A 21001-nucleotide genomic window follows, 5' to 3' on the forward strand; every position below is an offset into this window, starting at 1 on the left:
GGTAACTACATAAAGAATAGGAAACAAAAATAAAACCAAATATAAATAAAAAAGATTTTTATATGGAGATGAATTTCTTTTATATGTGTTTAGTAATGCAGAGTTAAAATAAAAATGGCCACTCTAAGCTTAAAATTGTTTCATTTTATACCCAAAAGAGAATTTTTTACTGACTTGCAGCCTGACTTGCAGCTTCTCACAATAACAGTGTAAGAATACATGCTCAGTATACCCACAGTCACAATGTGGGTGTATGCTTTCAAAAATAATGTTACCAAAGCTCTTCTAAGAACTTTATAAACTTTTTTCAAAAGCTATACACAAATAATTTTTAATGTATTTTCTACTACTAATTATAATGACACTTAATTTTATTTTCTATTTTGTCTGTACCCAAAGTTGTATTATTAATAACACACTGATATCTACCGCCATAGTATCTGAAGGGGTGTGACTTGAGTTCTAGTAATCGCCTTTCGTTGGATATACATCCTCAGTGTTGGTCAAGAATCAGTACCTTGAAGAAAAGAAGCCACACACTGCTTGGTACAGGTCCATGTGGCAGGGAAAGGCAGGAGCAGGTTCATATAACCTGGGTAGCCTACTGTCAATATCAAACCCATGAATATACAGAAAGGTATTTGAATTTCCATATTTCTTTCATTTTACAACACAGACTGCAGTATCAGCCAATACTTTTGTGTTGATACTGTAATCCAGACATAAAAAAACCATAATTATTATAATAATTCATACTTTTGTATAGCCTTTTACGGTTTACAAAAAGCTATCATATGTTTTATCTAACTGAGCCCTCACAAGTACCAAATACTACACCGCTATCCACACTGGGGCAACTGAACCCCTGAAAAGCTGAGCTACTTACTCCATGTCATAGAACTATTAACCCACAGAGATGAACTCCTGACTCCCAATATGCAGCTCCTTCTGTTAAACTGCAGAGGCATCTGTGACAAGTTATTCTTCAAAATGGAAATAGAAATAAGGCCCAGATTCATCGACTCGTAAATTGTCTTTTCTCACTCTGGATGCCACAACACATACATGTGGGGAGTTGGGGGGAATGATGATGACTGAAAAATAAAACACTCCAAGTGGGAATGGTCTGCATTCAACATTTTAAAATCCTTTGTTGAAAATAAATACCTAATACACAGACTCACAGTTCTAGAACTGAAAAAGACCTTGAAAGTCATCTGTTCTTTAATCTAGATTTCACAGAAGAAAATATGGTGACACACAGGGCACAGTGGACTCCCTAAAGTTCCCCTCACTAATCGCTAATGGGTAGCAGAACCAGGACCATATGGGGTGTCAAGCTCTCTTCTGCTCTATGCCCTGATTCTGTTTCCCAACTAAAGGACTAAGCAAGGTCCAGATTATCTATAAGGAGACATCACAGTGCTAGAGAGATTAGAAAACTAGGTCTTACCAACATCTTAAGTGTAAAAATTATTGATATTTTACATATCATTTAAAGCAGCAGGAAATTTACTTCCTAGAAGAAAAATAATCCATGTATGTATTTTAGGCTCTCATTGCTAAGGTTAAGAAAAATTCCTAAAACATGACACTTCCTTCCCTTTAGACACACAGGGGTTTTTGAATTTTGTTATTATAATAGATTTAAGTACATTCAAAATCAGTCTCTCCAAAATGTCACCACCTTTAATCAAATGAAGAGTAAAAAACCAATAACTGAATACTGTATCATCCTTTATAGAGACAGGTCTCTTCAACCCATGAAGTACATTATATCCCATCTGTGTTCATGTTCTCAGACTTTTTCAGAAGTCTTCTGAAGGTCACTGTTAAGCTATTTTAAATGAAATGGTATTTATTTATCTTCTGAAATTTAAATACTAGGCAACAAAATATCTCTGAAGTTTAACTACCCAACAAATCCAAAATTGGCTCAACTTGTAAGCTATTTGCTAAACAATATTAATTTCCACATTAAAAAAATAAATAATCTAATTAGACTATTGCATCTGCAAGTCTTTCAAAAGACTTCTTCACCCCCTAATTCAAATAATATGAAATTCTTTTGGGGGAGGCAAAATATAAGAATTTTCTAGATAATATAGAATGCCATTCCATAGGAAAAAAAATTATGTAGAACAACAGTAAATCGCTCAGATGATAGAAAATATTGACAAAAAAAAACTGGTTTTTTGTCTCTTATTCACAAGATCACTTTTCCACTTTAATATAAGGTTGAATCTAGAGCAGATGCCAATGCTAATTGAGGGAAAATTCCATCCTTCAAGTTCTGATCAATCTGAGGAAGGTTTTCTCCAGAGGTGAAGAGCTGCCTGAATTCTGAAGTGTAGTCTGGACTCCAAGGAGTAATCTTTGTAGTTGTTCCTGAAGACAGTAACAATAAAATTGTACAGTCAAAATTTCCTTATATACCAGGTACCACCACCCTCCCACTCCTCTCTCTCATCTATTTATTTACTTTCAAACTCTAATATACATAACAGTAGATCTTAGTAAAATGCAGATTCTGGTTCTGTTGGGGGGTTTTGGGGAGAACTGCAATAATCTGCATTTCTAGAAGCTTCCTGGTGGTCATCTAAAGGTCATACTTTGAGTAGCAAGGTTCTGTTTAATTACCAAATCATTCACAAGCATAGCAAGAAGTTGTGAGAAGGGCTGTACAAATTTTGTGAACTAGTCCTAAATAATTAGACTTCCTTTTTTAAATTGGAAAATTTTAAGATAGGTACATATAAACATGGTTAGCATGATCATATGATCGATCACTCAAGAAACTCAAATGAAATAACTGCAACAAGGGCAGCAGAATTACTTAATGACATCAAAATTACTTATTCCAATTCTCACATGTAAATATCAATGGTTTGGCCAATAATTACATAATAATTAGGCCAACATCTTTAAAGGGGGCCATAGAAATCCAGAGATTATTTAAAACCTGCCTAAGAGCATTTATGTTGACCTCCCTTTACCAGAATTGTTAAGAATCAGAAAAATGGAATACTTTACATACTGCCTTGGCCCATGGGTGAGCTATAACTGCTTTCTTTACAGTGGCACTTATTTCTATAGCCCTTCATTTTGAACAGGTATAAGGGCTACTCACTGGTAATCTTGATGAGGGTTAATAAAATGTATTATTCATAAACTAAAATCAGTATCTTACTAGAGTTTACCAACAGATGGAATTGAGTATTTTCCTAAATGCCACCAATGTAGGCAACTTTGCAAAGCTCCTAATACATAAAGGGAAAGTGCAGATAATAGTCTTGGAATTACTGGGAAGTATCTTTATGTTTGAATCATCAGTATTGCCTTGAGTTAGTGGAGGCTTTTCATTGCTTTTTAGCAGTGAGTTACTAGTCTTTTATTTTTATCATTATAAAGTTTCCTTATTATACATTGTATATTCAAATAATGAATATCTGGAACAGCAGTATTTATAATCCATAATATTCCAATAGCTGGATTTGAAGATATCTATATCTAACACGTGAAATATTGGTCATACTCCCAACAAATTAACTTTAAAAGCAATTTGCTCTCATATCGCCTATATATAAATATTTTAAGGAAGCCCTTCTCGGCTCTACCATGCCCGTAAAGTTTTGTCCCATTACGATGTTCTATTCACAGCAAACATCCTAAAAGAATTGCCTAAAGTAGCTGACTCCATTTTGTTTGTCACCTCATTTGTCAAGGTCACCAATGATACTCATGCTGCCAAATTCAGCAGCCACTTTTCTGGTCTTACCTTGTTTGAGCTCTTAGTTGCTGCCCTCATAACTGACCATGCTCTTCTTTTTGAAACACTATTTGGTTGGCTTTCCTAGATGTCTTCCTAACTCTCTTAATCTTCTTAATCTTATCATTTAATGTCTAAGAAGATGGCATATCCCAGACATTGTGCTAGACCTCTTTCTCTAGCTATATAACATTCACAAAATGACTTCATCACACGCCACTGCTTTAAATATCACTATCTCTGTGCTGTTGACTGCAATCTCTACATTCAGCCCTGACCTTACCACTGAACTTCATGCTAAGTATGAACACCAACTTGCCATCTACCTAATATGAGTACCTAATAGCCATCTTAAAGAATCATGGTCTGAACAGAAGTATGTTTCGTTCTCTCCCCAAATATACTCTTCTAAGTATTCCCCAGCATAGCAAAAAGCATCATCATTGACCCAGTGACTCAACCTCCTCAACGCAGATGTTCACTAACTGTGACTTCTGTCAGGAATGCTCCCTACCTAGTTGGTTGATTTCTGACGACTGATCTCAAGATTGGCTTTAATTATGCAAATCTCAGCTACAATATCATTTCCCCAAGGAAATATTTCAGAATCAATCTATCCTGAAGTAACACCCAGGCACCATGTATCATATTATAAATCTCAGCAAACATATACCACTGATATTTTTCTTGTCTATTTAATATCTCCCTCTGGCTAACAGAGCAGAAACATTGCCTGCTTAGTTTATAGTTGTCCCTCTAAAGCCTTTATTAGTGTCTGACACATAATAGGTGCTCAGCGAATAATTGCTGAATTTGAATAAATGGACAAATCACTCTTTATGACCTAGAGCTAGTCTAGCATTCTTTCTCTACTGCAGGAAGTGTTCAAGGCAAACAGGACACAGGGTTTTTGCCTTACCTAAGTGATCCATGACCACAGGTCTAAAAGCTATTGTCTACCAGAATGATAAAAATACTTTGAAACTGCCGCAATAAACAGAAAAAACAGAGAGTCTGGGTAAGATCTGCAAGCTTCACAAGATCAATGGCTGTTCAAGGAAATAATAGGTATGGTTGAATACACTGAAGGTTGGCAAACTAGGACCCAAATCTAAACATACCCATCTATTTACATATTACCTTCTATGACTTCTTTTGATACAACGGAGTAGTTGCAATGGAGACTTTACACTATAAAGCTAAAAATATTTACTATCTAGCCATTTACACAAAAAGCTGGCCAACCCCTGATATAGAATAAAATAAGTTAGAAATCTTTCAAATAGATGCCCATAATCATATCTGTAAATAGTCACAGGGTGAGGCAGTAAGAGGGTTGGAAACAGCACAATTACAGCAAAAGCCATGAGCATAAATCAACCAGAAGTTAGCAAAAGTAGCATTATTACTAATTTGACATTGTTAATTTTTAAGTATATAATGTTACTGCTGTTAGAGCAGTATTGACATTTCTGACTCCATAACAATCAAGGAAAAGCTGCCTTCAACACTTACCTTGCAGTTTCTAGGAACTTTATGGCCTTGTCAATTTCCCCCTGGCTTTTATACAAAGATGCCAATTCAAACAGAGTGAACGGCACTAGGTAGTGGTCATACTTCAGTAGCTTTTCACTGAAAAGGCAGAGGAAAAGCAAGTAAATCTTAACAGAACAAGAAACACATTTTTCTAAATATATATTATTCCCATTCTTGAGAAAACATGTGTAGCACTAAGTCTATTATCACAGAAAGGCGGCCATTGTATAGTTATGGAACTCATTAAACTATGGCAATAAATAATGTTCTTTTCATATACTAATCTTTTATTCCTTAATGTAAACCCAGCACTGATGGTTGATCGCTGTCTCTTAGGTAAATCAGCGCATACAGATCTTTAAAGATTAACCCTAGAAATGGCAAGATCATCTTCAGAAAATGACTCCCTTTAGAAATAAGAAAATTGTATTATTTTTAAACTAAGGTTCAACTCCTTTTGTATTTTAAAGTCTTATAATGCTTTAAAAGGCCAATAAAGAAATGGTCAACACGTCTGTTTTCAGCACTATTATGAGAACTCTCTGGTTATAAAACATGTAAAAGCACTGAAAAAAAATATAACTAACACCATTTCAAATGCATAGCTTAGCTCACCAGAACATAAGAAAAAACCCTCAAGTGCCAAAAACAGCTAGAATTGAAAAAGTGAGACTCTACATATGTGGGATGATGCTGAATGAGCCCTGTGGTCTGCCTCCATCTGAGTCAAGGGCTTTGTATCCTAATATCCATGCAGGAGATGAGGCCTTGCGCCCACAGAAAGCAGGGAGCTGAAACTGAGACCTCTATTTAAAGCTGGGATCCTTACAGGACTACTCCTTAAGAGAAAGGCAGATTAGAACAAACCCACTCACTGGCAAAGGAGGAAGACTCCTTGGCCAGCACTTTCAATGAGAAGAAAAAAGAATTCCTTAGGAAATTAATAACCAATAGGCCTGCCCACATTGAATGTGCAATTCAAATTTACATTGTCTAAATGATCCAAGAAGTAAGCAATGAAATTAACATGAAAGAGGCCCTGGGCAGAAAAAACCTTTAGGGTACCTGACAGAAATAAAATGCAAAATCACTGTAGAGCAACTCTTCTTCAATATAGCCTCATAGGAATCTCAAGATAAAACTCCAATGAAGGTGAGTTCACAATCCACAATTATAAAGCACATGAGCAAACAATTCATTATGAGATTCACATACAAAAAAACAGCACAATAGCTCATCCTTTTAATCCTTATAGAAACACTAATAAAATAGAATTCAATACATATTTCTTTAACATGTTTACTAATTACAGAATATTACTAAAGACAGTACATTTGGGAAGTAGATATTTTCTCTTTATTCTTATAGGGGCACCAGTCCTCCATCAATACTGTCAGGAAGAAGGGGATCAGGTGGCCATGGATGGAAGGGCACGTGACACAGCGCACAGGATGTCCACCAGCAGTCTATGGCTGTGATTGTTTTGGCTTGCAGAATATTTTCAAAAAATTTGAGCCAATATTTTAAAATCAGGTGATTTTACATAAAATCCAGGTTCCAGGCTTTTCATGAAAAATGGTAGGGATTATTGCTATTGGGCCCACACTGTGCAGAGCAATAATCAAATAGAGCTGAGGAGTGTGGCTACACCCTTCAGAGAAAACACCCTGACCTACAGAGCCTACCAATCCTATTCCTGCCACCACTCAGCCGGCCTGATTAAGTAAGGTTACGTATCTGGCCCCTGTAAATACTGCATTTGTGATACAGAGAAAAAGGCCAGGCATCAGAACCCTGATTCAACTCTATGGTTAGTAATGGAGCAGGACATCATCATCAATGCTACTGAGGGGGAATAAAACCAAAACAAAACTCAGTTATATACAGAAGAACTGCCCTTTGCCAAAAGAGAAACAGAGTGCTCATCACATGCCTCTCTTTCCTGCCAAATTATTATCATGGTGATGGCAAGTCTGTTTACTCAGCTCTGAATCCCTAGAATCCAGCACAGTCTCTGGCACATAGTGGGTGCTCAAATATCCGTGGAATAAATGAATGGACAAACAAATGCGTGAATTAAATTAGTATCAGAAGCCAGGCATAGTAGTGCACACTTGTAGTCCCAGCTACTCAAGAGGCTAAGCTGGGAGTATCTCTTAAGCCCAGGAGTTCCAGGCTGCAGTGAGCCATGATTGTACTACTTGCACTCCAGTCTGGGCAACAAGGAAAGTCCCTGATCTCTTAAAAAAAAAGAAAAGAAAAGAAAAACTAAAGAAATATGTAAAAAATAAAAAAATTAATGAGTAGCAGAGGTTCAGTATGATGCTGCCAGAGTTTGGCTAGACACCTGTTAGTTGAGCTATAAATACAGTTTTTGTAAGTCATCTTTAAACACCAAGTAGAAATACATAAAGTCATGTTCCACGTAGACCATAATTTTGTTCATGAGGAACAACAACAACAACACACTACTGGATTTTCTTTCATGTAACACCAAGTAAGAGTTTAGCAGTAAGAGATAAAAGCATTTTGCATCACTTTCTCACAAAAACTCCCCAGAAACCACAATTTGCACTTGGGTTGGTTTTATTTTTTTTATTTTTACTTTTATTTTTTGAGACGGAGTCTTGCTGTGTCGCCCAGGCTGGAATGCAGTGGCGCAATCTCAGCTCACTGCAAGCTCCGCCTCCCGGGTTCACGCCATTCTCCCGCCTCAGCCTCTCCGAGTAGCTGGGACTACAGGCGCCCGCCACCAAGCCCGGCTAATTTTTTTTTGTATTTTTAGTAGAGACGGGGTTTCACCATGGTCTCAATCTCCTAACCTCGTGATCCGCCCCCCTCGGCCTCCCAAAGTCCTGGGATTACAAGCGTGAGCCACCGCGCCCCAGTTGGTTTTATTGTTTGGTCTTACCTTTCTACAACATGATTGTAACATAGTTCAGCTTGCAAGGGCCGCTGTAAGTTCTTGAGGCAACATCCTTTAAGTAACTTCACTAAGCACTCATCGTCCACAGAGAAGCTGTTAAAATCTTAAAACAAAAAACATACAAAGAAAAATACTTTTTAGATCTTTTTTTTTTTTTTTTTGAGACGGAGTCTCTCTCTGTCGCCCAGGCTGGAGAGCAGTGGCGCGATCTCGGCTCACTGCAAGCTCCGCCTCCCGGGTTCATGCCATTCTCCTGCCTCAGCCTCCTGAGTAGCTGGGACTACAGGCGCCTGCCACCACGCCCGGCTAATTTTTTGTATTTTTAGTAGAGATGGGGTTTCACCGTGTTAGCCAGGATGGTCTCGATCTCCTGACCTTGTGATCTGCCCACCTCGGCCTCCCAAAGTGCTGGGATTACAGGCGTGAGCCACCACGCCCAGGCTTAAAATCTTAATTAAGAGAAAGAACAAAGTTTCAGAGGGATCATTTACAAATAAGGAAAATTTTTTTAGCATTTGTTATGCCTCACTAAATAAAATACAATGAAATTATTTTAAATGAAAAGAGCTGGGCACAGTGGCTCACAACTGTAATCCCAATGCTTTGGGAGATCAAGGTGGGAGGCTCACTTGAGCCCAGGAGTTCAGGACCAGCCTAGGCAATACAATGAGACCCGGTCTCTACAAAAAAATTTTTTTTTAATTACTGGGCATGATGGCACGTGCCTGTAGTCCCAGTTACTCAGAGATAGAGGCAGGAAGATCATTTGAGCCCAGCAGTTGGAGGCTGCAGTGAGCTATGATGGCACCACCGTACTGCAGCCTGGGTGAAAGAGCAAGACCCCATCTGATATACACATACATTCCTACAATGCTGAGTTTACTATATAAGAACATCATTTTATTAAAGAGTTCACTCTATTCACTTTAAAATATTCTTCAGGTGGTCACACTCTGAGCTTTGTGACCTTAGATACAACAACCGGAAATCTGAGCTCTAAATAAAGAGCTTTATTAATTCCATAAAAGGTAAAGCCATGAGGAACAAGAAGGCTGCCTCCTCCTGTTGTTTGGCTTCTGTGTTGGCTTCAATACAGGAGAGGATAACACTTCCATATGGAGAAGCAGATGGCCTTATCCCCATTAAAAATTCAGGAAGTAGAATACCCTCTCCAGATCATTATGTTTACAACCTATCAATTCTCCCAGGTTGTGTTCTTTTTGGGGGAAACTATGCCATAAGATTAAACAAAACGGTTCTGAAGTACATGAAAGGCACCTAAAATCTCCACAAACTTCCAACTGCTTGAGGAAAATGTCAAGGATTTTTTCACCACTTCTTCCCTTTTGAAAATGCTCTCTGCCTTCCACAGCCCAAGGCAAATGTGTGTTAAACAGAAGGAACCATATTATGTGTGACATCTATCTGACAAAGGTAGCCATTCCACATTTACACTTTTGAAATTTTTTTGCAAGTTACATCAAGTACAACGTTATTCCAAGACAGAATGACAATTTACACATTTCAGGCTGTGACAGTAGAGAGGACAGCAGTAAAGGGAACACACGAGGCCCTGGGAGTCCCTCCTATTGAAATCCTCCTGCTTTCAGCACAAACCTCAGAAATCATCATTAACACATGCTGGCAGTTTAGATGGTAAACCACTTCTCTATGGAAATTAACGATGCTACTTAACCAACCAGAAAGGGGTTACTTCCAGGTGCTGAAAACTGAATATTCACCTCTTTCAAGCTCTGATAGGTCATTCACCCAGAAAACCACAGGTATCAATAACACATTACCTTTTCTATTATTTATTTAGAATCATTTTTCTACCAAAATAAAATTCTATCCATTGCTTTTAATCATGGATGTTAAAAGAGACATTCAAGAAGTAATATCTTTTAGGACCTAGAACCAAAACCAAAGGGTCCATATTGGATGCTAGCTTGTAGTATCATTTTTGTGCATTCTACTGAGTTTCCTGCAGCATTGTATCGACAGCCTGTGTTATGACAACATTCTGGTGCTCTGTGAATGATGATTTTGTTGAGTAACAGACATAACATCATGGGAAGTTAAAATACCAGTAAAGCCACATGTAACTTCTATGACGAACTTGAGTTAGGCATATGGCAAGTGGGTTCAAAAATACTATATTCCTCCAAAAACCTTAGATGGCAAAATCATTATTTCCTCCGACTATAGACCATTATCTAGCAGATGATTATTTTCCCTTGAAGTATAAATGCTTTGTCATGATTTTACACCTTATGAATGTGTTCATAGACGAACATTTCAACACACAACACACATGTAATATGTTTCCATTTAACATTCAAAGAAAATTACGTGATAAAGCTACTAGAGTACAATTTTATGACAAAAGATCTGCTGAACTTTTACGGTGGATAGGCTGAGAAACAGGGAAGTTTGAAGCCCAAACTACAAAAAGTATCTATGCTGAAATTTTTAGAAGCTAGCTGGAATGCCCCCAAGAGAAAAATCTGAAAATAGATTTACAAAGTAAAAAGTCATAAAGTCAGTATCACTTTCCCTTTTACATAACTCTCATAATGTTTGCTATATAATTTCATTAAGCAAATTAGTCAAAGTGGAACTTCTGGTTACATGTTGAATTTAGTTAGATTTCAAATGAAACACTATTGGAATTAATACCAAATGCTGACTCCAGGGATGTCACCAAATTCTGTTCTGTCTTCAAAGTTCTATCTTTTGTATCAATGGCCAGCATTTAATAACTATGACCAGAGTATTGCAGAGTAGAAGATCAGTTGTATCCTCTACCATCTTTTACTTTAGACAAACTTGCAAAGCTAGGAGAAGCCAATACACATCCAGTTTCCAATAATGGGGGTGGGGGATGGGGTGGAAGACGATGTAACCTCAGGTTTACAACTTCTCCCCATTTTCCAACTTCTCTTCATTTTCCAACTTCTCTCCATTTTCCAATTATGGCCTTTTTCTTCCCTGCTCTGAAGGATAAGAGCTTAATTACTAAATTGTCCTAACAGTTCAAGGTAGGAAGGAGAGCAGGAGATAATCTTCTTGCATAAAACAAATCCTAGAAGAGGTCATCATAAGTTTCACATGAAATATCTTGCAAAGGTGATCTTCAGAAAATAAAAATTATTTCACCCAGAGAGAGGACATACAAAGCCAAAACTGTGGGTAAGTATGGCATGTCTGTCTGTCTGTCTCAGCTCCCCTCTGCCCTGCTTAAATATCTCTAAAGCCTATCATCTCAGCATGTCATTAAGAGAAAAAGGAATGCGCGGAGGAGAGTGACTTGGTTTTCTAAATTTCCACTGCATTTTACTAGCATAGTCTGATAAAATATATTTCCCCTTGAATTTTGCCCCCAACAAATGGGGGGCTGGGGGTGGTGAAGAGCTTGCTAAAATAGACAGTAGGCTGGGCTCCTGGAGCGCCCATCTTTTTCCAGTTAAGAAAAATGAGTTAACTGTTAAAATTTTTCCCCATCATTCCTGAATTTCTATGCCCTTTACTATGTTTATCATCACAGAAGTTTTCATTTTACTTACGTGGTTAGAATATTACAGAAGACCATTTCTCTTGGGGTAATACCTAAGTGACTTGGCATTGAAAAGAAATACAACAAAGGCTATCACTTATGGCATGGTTTATGCCTCTTAAAAATACAGAATCAAAAAATGTCAGGGCAAGGAAACAACTTTGGATATCATCTGGTCCAACACTCCTCCCACTTCACAAGAAAACAGAGGTGTTACCCAGAGTCTGATGGCTGAAGAGCTGGGACTATAAGCCCAGACTGCCTGATTCTGATTCTCCTTTTACCACATCAGCTGCTTCCAGTAAACTGAAATGTGGCCTCTAGCACAACCAAATGTAATGGGTAGAATAAATTGTGATAACATTTCACCTTGAAAACTATCCCGTGTCTGCAGAAACACGCTAATGGTTAGACAGCAATAAGGAGGCATAGAAAGAGTCGCAGCAAACTCAACCCAGAGGGAAATGCACGTTTCCTCGTGCTGCTCTAAAATTCCAATGGTGGGCTTCCTCCCTTCATCTTTTTTGTCACAGTTTTAAGATATAGTTCACATAGCATACAATTCACCCACTGAGAGTATACCATTCAATGGTTTTTAGCATATTCACAGAGTTGTACAGCCATCACCACAGTCAACTATAGAACACTGTCATCACCTCCCTCCCCAAAAAGCTATCATAACTCCTAACTTCCATACTTCATCCCTAGGCAACCACTCATCTGCTGTCTGTCTTTATAGATTTCCCTATTCTGAGTATCGTGTAAAGGGAATCATATAATATGTGGTCTTTTATGGCTGGCCTGGCCTTTTTCCCTTAGCAAGCTGTTTCCAAGGTTCATGCAGTTGCAGTGTGTATCATTCCTCCCTGCACCTTGACTGCAATCACTCAGACCCCTGCAGCTCAAGCTCTTTGTCCTTGTGATGTACACAAGTTAATGTAGGCAGATGTGCACAGGGAACAGACAGGAGAGCGGTCATGGAGCAGAGACAAAGGCTCCTCGGTGCTTACTGTGTATACTTACTTTGACTTTGTAAAGCTGCCTCAGCTTTTTCAACAGTTACCAACAGATTTTCAGAAACGTCTTTTCTTTTGCTCACTATTGAAAAACCATTCCAGACATACATCATTTCCTAATGAGGAAAAATAAAAACCATTTGCAGTTATATGAGGTTATTCAATGTCCTTTATGATCCCCAAACAATGTTCATGTGTTTTGCCTTGGTTTCTAGGAACCTCAAGATAATATTCACAGATCATTTTCCTTTGCTTTTGCCTTTTATACTGTGAAGCAATTCAGTATATATATTTTTACCAAAAATTTAAACTCACTCATATAACAAATATTTATTAAATATTTACAAGCATTTAATTCTTTTGGAAGGTAATAGAGTACAGATACAGAAATAAATATTTTAAACCGATACTATGAATAATTCTGTTTAATGTAAACTTTTGTTGTTACTTTTAAGTAAAGAAAAATATTTTTAAATGTCTGCCAGTTGTTTACATAAAATGTTTCCAAGAAAATCACTGGATATAAACACTGGAATATTTTACTGGGCTTAGGATCTTTTATACCATTAGAAACATGTGACGGTCCAGTAATGCAATCCAATATGCAGAAAACGTATTCATTTAAAAGCCATATGGCTGAATGACAGCTCCTAAAATGTAAACTAATGACTTCTCATTACAGATTATATTTAATGGGCTACCAGATGAGAATTTTTTTGGATCAAAAGCAAATGTGCTTTTGCTTGAAAATATTTTTCTAATGTTCCTGATAGTGCAGTTCATATTTTGAAGGGTATGAAGTAAGCAGGGTAATTAGTATCTTCTTGGAAATAAATTTTAAGATATGATAAAAATATAGCTTGAAAAGCCTCTTAGCAGGAAGTAGTGGAAATGAGGATGACACACTCAAGTAGAATGGCAGCAAAGGTATCTTTACCTTATGGCACCGAAAACTAAGATCATGACACTCTACCTTCAATTTTACATGTAACAATTTATTGCTTGCTGCTAATAGAGTGAGAGTTCAATTCAATAACAGAATATTTTTTAAATTGATGATGATCTTTTAAAAATTCCTTTTATTGATAAAATCTTTTTATCAGAAGGAAGCAAGCTCATATCTGAGACTTTATGAAAAATAGGCTTTTGGTAAAATTCCTAGGTACAAAAAAAAAAAAAAAATCCCAGTACTAACATTTCAAGCCAATTTCCTATACATTCTACAACCACAGACCTGGAGAAAGAAGTGCAGGGGGTTAACCTTCCCTGTGGTTCTTAACAGTCAAAGCAAGATACAGTTACGTACACACTGGTATCTAAGTACTAAGGCAAAGAAAGATGATAGTCTAGAAAATTTTCAGTAGAGTTCTGTGAGACAGAAAAACCTTCCCAGTGCAAATCACTTAATAAAAATGAATCAGGCATGGAGCTAAGGCTCCAATTGGTTAAGCAACAGAAGGCTCTCATGTGAGCTGGGAGAGGGAGATGTTTGGTTATTTGTGTGATTTACACAGTGTTCTTGTTTTTATTTGTGCTCAGACACGATTACAGAGTGGTCATATTTTTGTCTCGCTCCATCACAGTCACAGAACGGCCCTGTCTGATGCTGAAGTTCTCTGAGTTTGTGTTAGGTAGGAAACACCTGGACCTAGGTGCTGTGCGCAGGCTAACTCCTGTCTGACCCCTGTCAGGGAGGGGCTGCATTGTACTTTCTCATAGAATGTATAAAGGGCTCCCATAAGTCACTAAGAAAACAATCAACCCAATGAAAAATTAGGGAAGAATACGAAGAACAATTCACAAAAGAAAAAATAAAAATGAAGAAACACAAGAAAAGATGCTCCACCACATCCACAGGGAAATGCAAATTAAGATGGTAAAATACTGTCAGTACCTATTTAAATTGGTAGAGCTTTTTTTGAGGGGAATTTAACAATATCTACCAAAATATTAAATGTATATATTCCCTTGAACCAGGAATTCCATTTTAAAAAAATCCTTCACAGAGAATTATATGCACATGTACAAAAAGAGGATATTCATTGTAGTGTGTAATTGTAAAAACTGGAAAATCTAAATAACTGTCAAAGAGGAATGATGAAATAAACTCTGAATGTAAAAAAAAAAAAAAAACTCAGGAAACTCCAGAGTGGAGGACTGCAGACATCGGTTACACTGAACAGCTTTCCTGTGCTGACTATCTATATAAAAACTAAAGCACCAGAAGAGTCATAGTAACTTGATATATTCAGTATTTTTTGAAGAAGACTTCATTAAGAAAATTTAAGTTGAAATTGTGTTTTTCATAGAAGCCTTGCCTAAATGGCATAAAGTTTAAGAATGTGAGCTGGAGCTAGAATACAACAGCCAGCAGCCAGTTCTGGCTCTTGAGCACTGGAAATAGAGCTAGCCCAAACTAAGATGTCCTCTAAGTGTAAAAGACACACTAAATTTCTAAGACTTGGTTCAATATGAAAGAATGTATATATCTCATGGATAAGCTTCTATTAATTACATGTTGAAATGACAAAATTTTGCATATACTGGGTTAAACAAAATATATTCTTTTTTTTTTTTCCGTTTTTAACAGGCTATTTATTTCAAATGTTAAATGCAATGCAAAATAAGCCACAGACAGGGAGTAAATGATTACAGAAAACATTCTGATAAAGGACTTGCAATAACATACATAAATGCATATATAAACATGTATATTATTATATATACATATATATATTCCTAAGTGTTGAAAAATTTTGCCCAAGTAAAGTTGCATGGAACAAAAAAATTCTTAGCAGAAAGCTTTTGCTATAATGTAGATTCTAGTTTCAATACCCTCTTTTCACTAACAATAATTCATGATATCCCAAGTAATTCTAAGCTTAAGCCAGTCTTAATTTAAGGGCTGTTAAGAAGACAAAAAATTAAAGAATTTTACAAAATTCATTTAGATCCAAGGCATCTTAAACTATGGGAACAATTAAGGAAAATCATGATACAAAATGTATTAATTCCCATCCTCCCAAACTTTCCACAAGTAGACAATGCCTTGTATACAAGAGCTACTTGATGATTACTTGTACTTTTTTTAAGCCATAGATCTTAACAAAATATATTCTTGAAACTCATTTCTATTTCCTCTTATTTTGTTAATGTGGCTATTAGAAAAGGTAAAATTACGTAATGTGGCTTGCATTAGAATTCAACTCAACTTCAGTGGAATCAACTTCTTTCTGTCTAAATTTCTTTATCTAAAAAACGGGGCTAAGAGTTAACTATACTCAAAAAGTTATAAGAATTAAATGATAGGTTTTTAGTAGCCTTTATCGTAATGCCTGGAGCATACTAACTAGTCAAAAACCATTAGCTACAGTTTTTATTTATTAATTATTTGTTTAGAAATGTTCAACTTACAACAAACTTACAATGGTTTTTAAATGAGCTAAACTTCATAACCAAATTCAGATATGCTCCCTGCTGCTGTGAGTAGATAATTTATTTCTAGTACATGAAAAGTAAATAAAATAAAAGCAGATACCAGGGCAGGTAAGATGAGCTTCACAGGTGCAGGTAAGGAGGCAGAGTAACGCCGAGCCTTCCTCACAGCAAACTTCTCAGTAGGGAGAGATTTCCCGGCAATTCTCTGCTTCAAGCTGTCCACCTGTCTGTGAAGAGCCCCAGCCCAGCCCCAGAGAAACGTCATGGCAACACATACATTATTTGTACCTGTGGATTTCACAGTGAACTTCACAGACCAGCAGCAGCAGCAGCATCACCTGGCGACCTATTTGAAATGCCAATTTTCAGGCCTTACTCTAGACCTACTGAATCAGCAACTCCAGGGCTGGGGCCAAGCAATCTAGATTTTGATAAGCCCTCCAGGTGATTCTGTGGCACACACAAGATTGAGAACACTGATTGACACATATTTCTTTCCAGTAAACTTAACTAATGTCTTAAATCTATCAAACACAGTCCAGGAAATCTAGGTATACAACTGGCGATTTCTATGAGTAAGCAGGAAAGAGTCCAAAGCATTTACTTATGTTGTGGATACTCAGGGAGAGAGAATAGGGTACACTGGTATATCGCCTATTCCTATTTGCAAGTATTACACAGATCTATAAAATAATATGGCTCAAAAGATAGCCATCAATTAACATATACTTTAAGAAAATGTTTCCCAAGCACAGGTTGTTTGGGAAATAATCAGCTTAGGATATGTACCATGTTTACAAACTTCCTTTTAAAATTCTACAGAATTCCAATTATGAAATTCATAAGCATGTAAAAATGACAGTAGGATGGGGAGACTACGTGTTCCTGGGAGTGCTTTCTTATGTGTAATTTTATGAATGCATCAAACAAGTTGCTGAGAAAGAATTCAAGGAAATACTCAATCACATCACTGAAAGAAAAAATAACATGAAATAATATGCCTCCGATATGAGTCAAGCTTGTGTTAGGTTAATTCCGGGCAAAATATGGAGCTATGGATTTTAAACTAGAGTGTCTCATCATTTTTGTTCATTACCGTCAGTGGAAAAGGCAGTGGAAATGTGAGGCGGGGGTCAGAAGAAGGGGTCAGAAGCATGTCTCAGACAGGAACCCTTGTAGTTTAAAGGTAACAGCATCTTTATGAAGAGACCATTCATTGTTAGAACTCTCATTATCCCAACAACCTAGAAGCTATGACAGAGCAAGACCTCAAAGCTTTCTCCTGAAAATAAAAATGATCACATCTTTCACATAAATTGTTTTGATAGGGAGAAAACTTCATCTGCAGTGGAAGAAAGAGAAGGAGATTTAAAAGATTTTAATGTATCTTAATACCCCCTTCCATTAATTGTTGTTTCTGTAAAATAAGGAAATGAACTTTACAGTAAAAGGTGACATTTATCATGTTGATGTTGATGCTACAGTTAATACACATGGTCATTTTTTTTTTGGAGACAGAGTCTCACTCTGTCTGTTGCCCAGGCTGCAGTGCAATGGCGTTATTTCAGCTCACTTGCAACCTCCACCTTTCAGGCTAAGCTTCCCAAGTAGCTGGGACTACAGGCACATGCCCAGCTAATTTTTTGTATTTTTAGCAGAGATGAGATTTTGCCCCTTTATACCCTCAGGGCCTTCGTTATAGAAATAGTGTCTCACATACCTGAATAAAGTTACCACATTTTCATTAGTTGCTACTACATCCTCCTCTGGAAGCATAGTCAAAATTGCCGCTTTCAAGAACACATAAGTTGCCTTGAGAAAAAGAAGGAGCTTATTACAGAACATCCCTAGGTATATGACATTTCTACCTTTCAAATCAGGAATGACCTACAAGTCTTCCAGATATAAAATTAGAGGCATTAAAGAAATCAGAGGAAATGAAATCTTATATTCCCTGTTCAAAATGAGAACAACTCTTTTCAATTATCAATAATTTAAACCGTTTTCCTATTATACAACTACAGCATTCATAGGTGAGAAAGTGGACAGAATGAACAAGAAAAAATTATCTCATTGCCCCCCAACTTCTCATAAGTGGATCAGAATTAATTTTCATTATCATGAAAAGCCTGGGCATTAGGGCACTGGGAAGTCTACACAAAATTATCAAGATGATTAAGATTTCATAACTTTATAAGTACAACTCATTTTCAGAGATAAAACCTCATGTTTAAAATAACTCTTTGTTGTTGTTTGAGACAGGGTCTCACTCTGTCACCAGGCTGGAGTGCAGTGGTGTGATCATAGCTCACTGTAGCCTCGAACTCTTGGACTCAAGCTATCCTCCTGCCTCAGCCTCCCACGTAGAAGGGACTATAGACGTGTACCACCATGCCTGGCTAATGTTTTTATTTTTTGCAGAGAAAAAATCACACCATGTTGCCCTGGCTAGTATCAAACTCCTGGCCTCAAGTCATCTTCCTGCCTTAGCCTCCCACAGGCATGAGCCACTGCGTTTGGCCCTGAAAAGAACTGTAGATGGCTTTTAAAGCATGTAATGCTGAGGACAGTACCTATAAATAGTGGGTACTTAAGGCACATTTCCTCCTTTTGTGGATCTCTAAGTTGAGAAAACACTGTGGTATTATACTACTGAGCAAACAGTCCTAAATGAAAATCATCCTGGCCATGTATTATCAAACAGATGACATTAATGAAAGCATTGCACTTTACCTTGGACCATTTACTCTCTTTGCAAAGCAGATCTGAATAGTAATATGCCTGCATCCAGTTTTGTTGGAAAACATTAATCCACATTAGCTCCCAGTAGCAGAGATGGTGAAACTGTTTCCATTCTTCTTGAACTGAAACGCATTTTCGAAATACTTCTTGTGCCTGTAAATCAAGTACATAAAGTTGATCATCCAGATATTAGACAAGGAGATAATAACCTAATGGAAAAATACATAAAACACTTAGTACAAAAAGGACAAAATTATCACTCATTAACCTCTCAATATGATATGTTCTTTTCCTTACAGGCAATGATACAGTTAAGTTCTGCCTCTTTCTTTAATTTTGTGAGAGGGCCTTGACACTTTGTAACGTGGGAGTGAGGAGGTTCCATTCCAAGGAAGATATCAAATGCAGACATCATTTAAGAAAAGACTGACAATAAAGTTAGAACTTCCATAGGACAAAACACTGTAGGCAAAGTTACAGGCAACAGACAGGAAGAAGATGTCACTATCTACATAATTGGCAAAAGGTTAACTCTTTTATCATTCATCAATTTAATAAAATTCTGTAAGAAAAAGAAAACTAAACAGGAAACTGGCAAAGATGTAAATACCCAATCAGAAAAAAATATATATAAATGACAGATATACATGTGGAGAAATTTGTAAACTAGGCAATATAAACTTAAAACTTAGATTCTCATTTTTAGCCATCACATAATGTCCTGAGCTGGCAAAGAGCATTGGAAAAAAATATTTTTATATGTTTACTGGAGTTTACATTGGAACAATCTTAAGTGAGGAGGGCAATTTGGCTGGATTTATAAAAATGCAACCACCTTTTGGCCCAGGAATTCTACTAATCATAATCTGTCTTCTATAAATATACCTGTGTACAGAAATACACATACAATGATGTTCACAACAGTTTGTAGTGGCCAAATGTCTATGGACCACTTTAATAGGTATCCAACCCATGAAATGAAACCCAGCCATCAAAAAGAACAGGAGACATTTAGGTATACTGACCTGGAAAAAGATCCAAGACATATTGTAAATATAGAAAAAAAAAAAAATCACAGAAAAATACATGTTTGATCCCATTTGTGTGGAAAAAATGGTTTGTGAATGTATATACATAAATGGCTCCTTACTTTTCTACTTCTGACCCCAATGCTTCGTTTTTTGAGGGAATTGGTGAATAATTTCCTTTGATAAGGAGCCCACACGTAGTAGACTTGCATGTCATGCAGGGGCTAGATTACAAAGTCAGTGTGTAAGGCAGAAATTGGTAAGAGTCACAGTTTCTTGAAAATCTCTGAGCTTGTTATATGGTATACATTATCCTAAAGTGCTTAATGTACTCTATGTATAAATGTAGACTATATTCAGTAATCCACTGCATAGATTTTATATAATAGAATGTATATACAAGTTAAAAGTTTTGGCTTTTTACTTATATTGTTTTTTTCTTTATTTTTGTCTAGTCCATATAGCTAAGTTTACTTTTGTTGAATGCGTAGGTCGCAGCTCTACCGCCATACAGACAACTCCCCCAAATAACTCCCAAATAAATTACCTCTTCAAGATTCCCTTTCAGCAACTCTATTCGGGCATGATAAAACAACACGAGTGAGCCCTGCAGAGCAAGGAAGAAAACACACCGTTCAACAGTCAACACTGGCTGATTAATTACGGTTGAAACATACACTTTGAAATACTGAGCGTACATTTGGAAACTGCTGGAGGAAGGGTGCCAGGAGACGCTCTGCTTCCGCAACATTCACTTCTCCTGTACCTAGAAATTTAACAGGAAAAGCCTCAGTCTTCGTAAGACATGGGGATATTTATAACCAGCTCTCCACATTTCATTAACATATAGTAAAGACCTACTCATGGAAAAGATGAAAACTATTATTTCACCGTTTTTATATCTGGGGAATAAAATAAAGACCAGTCTCACCTATAACTTTAGTTTAAGAAAGCTCTAGGACACACTAATTCTTAAGAATGCAGGTGGCT

At 36.9% G+C, this 21001-nt stretch overlaps 1 protein-coding gene across 4 annotated transcripts in view; it reads right to left on the reverse strand.

Moving 5' to 3' along the window:
- Window positions 1-1122: 1122 nt before the first annotated feature.
- TTC39B (tetratricopeptide repeat domain 39B) overlaps window positions 1123-21001 on the reverse strand; it is a 131979-nt gene continuing 112100 nt past the window's right edge. For 3 of the 4 annotated variants that reach the window (XM_030816455.1, XM_030816465.1, XM_030816503.1), the window contains exons 11-19: window positions 20710-20777; window positions 20559-20618; window positions 18975-19136; window positions 17962-18053; window positions 16342-16468; window positions 12811-12919; window positions 8217-8334; window positions 5285-5401; window positions 1190-2388 (exon numbers count right to left, since the gene is read on the reverse strand). In XM_030816455.1, coding sequence (XP_030672315.1) covers window positions 2298-2388; window positions 5285-5401; window positions 8217-8334; window positions 12811-12919; window positions 16342-16468; window positions 17962-18053; window positions 18975-19136; window positions 20559-20618; window positions 20710-20777 — 944 coding nt within the window. In that variant the 3' untranslated portion in view covers window positions 1190-2297. Of the gene's footprint in view, window positions 2389-5284; window positions 5402-8216; window positions 8335-12810; window positions 12920-16341; window positions 16469-17961; window positions 18054-18974; window positions 19137-20558; window positions 20619-20709; window positions 20778-21001 lie in introns of all 4 variants that reach the window. The other variant, XM_012500614.2, reaches the window with a different exon arrangement.

The sequence above is a fragment of the Nomascus leucogenys genome, chromosome 1a (assembly GCF_006542625.1).
Source record: "Nomascus leucogenys isolate Asia chromosome 1a, Asia_NLE_v1, whole genome shotgun sequence".
NCBI lineage: Eukaryota > Metazoa > Chordata > Mammalia > Primates > Hylobatidae > Nomascus > Nomascus leucogenys.